The sequence below is a fragment of the Brachyistius frenatus genome, unplaced genomic scaffold (genome assembly GCF_029030835.1).
Source record: "Brachyistius frenatus isolate BFR_SWC_R1_liver_20210118 unplaced genomic scaffold, ASM2903083v1 Contig_244, whole genome shotgun sequence".
NCBI lineage: Eukaryota > Metazoa > Chordata > Actinopteri > Embiotocidae > Brachyistius > Brachyistius frenatus.
The window spans coordinates 28,713-35,000 of record NW_027210843.1 but is presented as its reverse complement, the minus strand read 5'-3'; the positions used below and the strand labels follow the sequence as shown (position 1 = coordinate 35,000).

General features: G+C 41.1%; 1 protein-coding gene across 1 annotated transcript in view; it reads left to right on the top strand.

Moving 5' to 3' along the window:
• Window positions 1–6,028, top strand: part of LOC138634024 (CCR4-NOT transcription complex subunit 2-like) — a 10,508-nt gene extending 4,480 nt beyond the window's left edge. Inside the window, exons 7-15 of the mRNA XM_069720615.1 lie at window positions 79–204; window positions 658–788; window positions 925–1,045; window positions 1,276–1,432; window positions 1,581–1,642; window positions 1,864–1,913; window positions 2,033–2,133; window positions 2,685–2,829; window positions 2,952–6,028. Coding sequence (XP_069576716.1) covers window positions 79–204; window positions 658–788; window positions 925–1,045; window positions 1,276–1,432; window positions 1,581–1,642; window positions 1,864–1,913; window positions 2,033–2,133; window positions 2,685–2,829; window positions 2,952–3,038 — 980 coding nt within the window. The 3' untranslated portion in view covers window positions 3,039–6,028. The remainder of the gene's footprint in view (window positions 1–78; window positions 205–657; window positions 789–924; window positions 1,046–1,275; window positions 1,433–1,580; window positions 1,643–1,863; window positions 1,914–2,032; window positions 2,134–2,684; window positions 2,830–2,951) is intronic.
• Window positions 6,029–6,288: the final 260 nt, after the last annotated feature.

Below are 6,288 nucleotides of genomic sequence, written 5' to 3'. Positions count from 1 at the left end.
TAAACAACAACCATAGTAAACACTGCTAGTGTCTGAGCTGTGAGGAGTGAGAAGGTGAACACGGGCTGTTTCCTGCAGACGGCAGTGAGAACGTGACGGGGTTGGACCTCTCCGACTTCCCCGCGTTGGCCGACCGGAGTCGGAGGGACGGCGGCTCCAATCCCACCCCGCTGCTCAACCCGCTGGCCGGTCGGGCTCCCTACGGTAAACAAACACTAAAACCGTTGGTTTCCATCTTTTGGTTTCACAGGAAGTGAAATCAGTGAACTTCTGATGCTTTTGTTTTGGTTTGATTTTTATTTTGTCAGAGCTGAAAACAGGAAATGAAAAAAATTACTTTCAATCTTGAGCTTCTCAGATTCTCTGAAGTTTCATTTTGTGTTTTCATGTTTTCTCTGTGGTTTTATGCTCAAATCTATTTAAGATAAACACTTGTTTTTACTTAATTTCAGGCTTTAATGATCATTAAAAAGTTAAACAACAATCAGGAGATCAATGTCAGCAGTGAGCTTTTTCTCTGATATTTTACAGACAATAAATGAGTAGAATTGAATTAAATTGATAAAAGCTGCCATGTCCTCCTGATGAATGTGTGTGTGTGTTTAAGGGTTGTTGTGAGGCTGTAATTGCACTCTAATCGTGTCCATATTTTCCCAGTTGGCATGGTAACCAAGCCGTCCAGTGAGCAGTCGCAGGACTTCTCCATCCACAACGAAGACTTCCCAGCTCTCCCCGGGCCGAACTACCAAACGAAAGATCCCACCAGCACCAACGACGACAGCAAAACGGTTTCTGACTTCTTCTTCTTCTTGTTCTTCGTCTTTTTGTTCTTCATCTTCTTCTTCTTCTTCTTCGTCTTCTTGTTCTTCATCAGATCTGTTTAACCTTCCTGACACCCCCCCCCCCTGATTTCTGTCCAATCAGAATCTGAACTCATCAGGAAAGCCCACCTCCAACTCAGATGGTCCAAAGTTCCCTGGCGATAAGAGCTCCGCCCCTAGCAACAACAACCAGCAGAAGAAAGGGATCCAGGTGCTTTCTGACGGTGAGACACACATGTACACACACTCCTCGTTTCCATGACAATCACGGTGCATCCACATGTCTCTGGAGGAACAAAAAAAAAGTGACAGTGTTCAGTCACTCAGAGTGTTGCATTATGGGATGTTTGTAGCCTTTAAAGGGGGAAAAAAAAAGGGGGATGTCTTGACCCTTTATATGGGCCGGTTACAAATGTCTGTGTGTGTGTTGTGTGTCTGTCTTTGTGTGTCCCAGGGCGTGTGACCAACATCCCCATCGGCATGGTAACAGACCAGTTTGGAATGATTGGCCTGCTGACGTTCATCCGGGCGGCGGAGACGGACCCCGGCATGGTGCACCTGGCGCTGGGCTCTGACCTCACCACACTCGGCCTCAACCTCAACTCACCTGAGTACGACACACACACACACACACACACACACACACACACACACACACACACACACACACACACACACACACACACACACACACAATTGTTTTGGTTTTCTCTGCAGGACGTCAACATGTAAACATCTGTTTGTGTGTCTCTCCGTAAGGAATCTGTACCCTAAGTTCGCGTCTCCGTGGGCGTCGGCTCCGTGTCGACCGCAGGACATCGGTGAGTTGGACTCCAAACTGCGTGATTTATTGTTGTTATGTGTTTATTTGTGAAGAAAATATTCAACGTGAGTTTTGTGACTCTTAAGACGTAACAAACACAAAACTAAAAGTTGGATCCTCGGACTGTGCAGGATGTGACGCCACCTGCTGGTTTGTTTCGGTATGTTCGTCCGTCGTCGATCAGTGTGCAGACTTTTTAACCTCTTTTTCACCCTGCAGACTTCCACGTCCCCTCAGAGTATTTAACCAACATCCACATAAGGGACAAGGTCAGTACGTCCAATAAACACCACAATGATCCTTTTCTGTCATCGTATTTCAGATAATATTTCAGTTTATTTACCGAAGAACCACCAAACACTGTGTTGTCTTTGTTTTTGTTGTGTAGTTAGCGGCGATCAAACTGTCTCGATACGGAGAAGATCTTCTGTTTTATCTCTACTACATGAACGGAGGAGACCTACTACAACTGTTGGCTGCAGTAGAGCTGTGAGAACAACACAATAACAACTACACACAATAATCACATAACACGTCAAACCTTTTGATTTAACAGCTTTTCCATCCTGTCGTTTCTCAATGACCTCAGATGACAATTTTTTGTTTTGTTTTTATTATATTTTTCTCCTTTTTTCAAAGATGAAATTGACGAATTCATCTGATGATTTTCTTCTTGGTTTTAAACTTCTTCTTTTTTTCCTAAAAGAGTTTCTAAAATCTGGTTTTAATAAAATTCTGTCAGAATAAATTATGATTATAATGAATTTGCAGCAATAGTAAGTAGTCTAGATGTTTTCTGTGACGTGTGGTGCTGTTGTTTTTTTCTGAATGATTACTTAAGTTTGTCGGCAGGAAAACAAACATCTCACCTCCTTTATTTTAATTAACATTTAATGTTTGTGATATTAGCAGCCTGCATCAACAACATATTAAAGAGAATTCAGCCTTTATGATCTCTTTTAAACTGTGTGTGTGTGTGTGTGTGTGTGTGTGTGTGTGTGTGTGTGTGTGTGTGTGTGTGTGTGTGTGTGTGTGTCCAGCTTCAACAGGGACTGGCGGTACCACAAAGAGGAGCGGGTCTGGATCACCCGAGCTCCGGGGATGGAGCCCACGCTGAAGACCAACGCCTACGAGAGAGGGACCTACTACTTCTTCGACTGCCTCAACTGGAGGAAGGTGGCAAAGGTGAGCGCACACACACACACACACACACACACACACACACACACACACACACACACACACACACACACACACACACACACACACACCTGCATCCAGTCACTAACTCTCTTGTCTGTTTTCAGGAGTTTCATCTGGAGTATGACAAACTAGAAGAGCGACCTCACGTTCCCACCACCTTCAACTACAATCCTGCCCAGCAGGCCTTCTGATTGGCTCCCTCCTCTCTTCCTGCCTGCCTGCCATTGGCCCCTCCTGGCTCCTCGAGGTTCCCCCCCCCACACACACACTCACATGAATCAGGCCTGTAAGGACTCGGGACGGGGAGGACGTCCCGTCCCCCGAACAGACTTCATCATTTTAACTTCTCCTCAGTTTTTCTTTGTTCTTTACCTCATTTCCTTCCTTTTTTTTTTAATTTTTTTAATTTTTTAAAATTTTATTTCCCGCTCTTTCCTCCCATGAGTTTTGTCTTTGTTGGTCAACAGACAGCACATGTTCGACACATAGACCGACACAAGCACTGTAAATAAGTGTCCATCTGACGGAGTGATTCACGTTTCTATTCAGTCTTAAAATGGACTATTTTTGTCTCGAGAAGCTTTTAAGAAGAACCAGATTTTAACACAGGATTTAATCACCTGTCAGGATGGATAATTATTTCACTCCGTGTCAGACTTCTCCGACCTTCGGCAGGAACTGAACATATTTATCATCTTCATCGTTTCCAGCATTACAAATCAGAACACACATCAGACAGCGGACAGTCAGGAGAGGAAATGCAATGTACATTGTAGCACTATTTCATAATAAAAGGAGAAAAAAAATACCTTTTTTTATTTTATTTTTGCTTGTTGATGTTAATGTGTTTTTTTTTTTATAACGGTTTTAGCAGCTCATCAAACAGACGCAGAAAAACTTGGTTTACTGCTGGTGTTTTTTTTTTTTTAACAGACACGTTAGTTTGTATATTTTATTGTCAACAAATCACATGTAGAAACCAAACACTTCCCGACTCTCAGCTTTAACCTGATTTCCTAAAAATGCTGCTTGTTTCTAAGAAACAAAGAAAACAGCAGGAAGTAGTAGTGCTTTCGTCGGGGACTATTTTCTGCGGCGGATTAATCCACATTCAGTGTTTTAGCGCAGTTTCACAACCTTTTTGGCTCATGAAAAAAAAAGAAAGAAAACAATTGTTGTGTTTTTATTAAATATTCTCTCGTTTTGATGTCGTAAACCCGCCCGAAAGCAAGAAAATAAGAAGGCAGGTTTCCAACGACGTATTAGAGCCACGCTAATGAAAATAAAATAAAAGGAAAATTGGTTTTTAATTTTGCTTTTTGGAGAATAAAGTTAACATTTCAAGATTACGGTCAAACTTTTGCGAATAAATCAAACTTTTCATGTCGGTTCTTCAACAAAACGTCTCGTATAGATTAACTATAAATTCTTCTTCAGAATCAACTTTAGTTACATAAAACTTATTTACTCTTATAGAGCACAAACAGAGTTTGATCATTAATATTAGGAATTTGAATAATTGCTTTTTTTTTAGGGAGAATGACAAACTTATGTGGCTGCATTGAAACAGCTGGACAGATGCAGAGGTTTCCATGGTTACAACCATTAATGACAATAAGTCATGTTGTACGTCTTCGTTGCGCAACAGAATCAACAAATATTTAAGAAAATATTTGAGCCAATCAAAAAGTGGAATTAGGGTTCAGATAGGTTTCGACTTTTTGCTGGAATCTTTTTGAATCCAAATCTTTAGGTTTGTTGGTTTTGTTTTGAATTTGTTGACAATAAAAATACAGAGTCGCCACACATATCTGAAATTAAACAACAGCAGCGCTTGATCGAAAGTATTTCAAAGATAAATGTGGATTTATTTTCCCTCATTATGCTAACATTTGAAAACATCAGCACATCTGTGTCACTGACCTTCCTCCTCAGTTTTCATTGTTTTTTTTAATTTTTTTCCCAACATTTCATCTCCTCTCTGCCTGCAGTTTCCTGTTTCTTCCTTTTAAATTTTTTCTTTTTTCTTCACCTTCACACATTTCTTTTCAGTCTATTTCCTCGCCCGGTAACAGTCGAACCAATAAGACTTTTTCTTGTTTCTCACTGAGATTCAGATGTTCATGAAGTCGCATGTCGTTTGTCTACGCTAAATACAAAGCTGTAGCCGGAAGTGAATTAACGTAGCTTAGCATAAAGACTGGAAACGGAGGGAAACTGCTAGCCTGAACTCCAACCTGCAGCACGTCTGAAGCTTCCTGATTAAAAAATGTGAATCTCTTCTGTTTAATTTGGATAAAAGATGAAGTTTAAAAACGAGAGTGACGTTTTACAGTGAGATGCGGCTCTGAATATTTTTTTGGGATTGGAAACAGTTATGAAAAGCCAAAACCAAGAACTTTGTGTTTTTTGCACTTTGGTACAACTTAAACGAGGTGTAACGTGTTAATAAGTGAGCTTCACAGATGCTTTTCGGTATTTTTTTTTTACTTGTGGTCAGAGCCACGCTAGCTGCTTCTGCTTTTCCAGTCTTTATGCTAAGCTAAGCTAATGGGCAGCTAGCTATAGCTTCATATTTAGCATCAAGACATGAAAGTGAACAATCTAAATCTGAAAACATTTTTCTTTTCACTTCACCAAGTCACACAATCATCCACGTTTTTATTTAAACGTTTTCATTTCATTGCATTACCGTTAATCCCCTCCAGGAGGCACCAATGTATATGTGTATATATATATTTTGAATTATATATATACATAAACACCAGGCAGTATTTTTAAGAAAAAAGGTAAAAAACAACAAAAAAACAGAAATTCGTCCCAAACGAGGCGACCCTCCGTCCTCCGCTGGCCGCCAGGAAACGCAATACTAGACTTCCCGTTACCACGGAAACCACCGCGGAGACGGTTCACAGGGGACCACGCCCGACTCCGCCCCCCCACGCCGCCTTCTAGCAACAACAATCGCTGCCGAGGCAGCAGCGCTGGTTGCCGTGACTACAGGGGCCACCCTGCAGCAGCAGAGCCAAGGACACGCCCACAGACCCATGTGACCTGTCTGAGCGGGTCTGATTGGAGGATGAGGACTGAGGCACTTGGCCGTTGGCTGTTTTATTAAATATGGCAGCTAGTGTTTTAATAGGAAAAAGAATAAAATAAATATTCTGGTAATGAAACTAAATGACGAGTTTTTAGTTTTTATTTGTGTTTTTGTGGAAAATATTTTTATTTTTCAGGACTGATGAACTCCAGACAAACTGACGAACACCTCGTCTCTTTGAAAGGTAACTTTTCACACGTGAATTATTACATTTATTGATAAATATCAGTTCATATAAACAGTTCTGTTCCTTCTGATTGTTCTTCCTCTCTGTTCAGCTCGTAAGTTGTGTTTTAAATGGCGGCAAAAGGTTTTCTTTAGTTTTATGTCACATCAGAGAC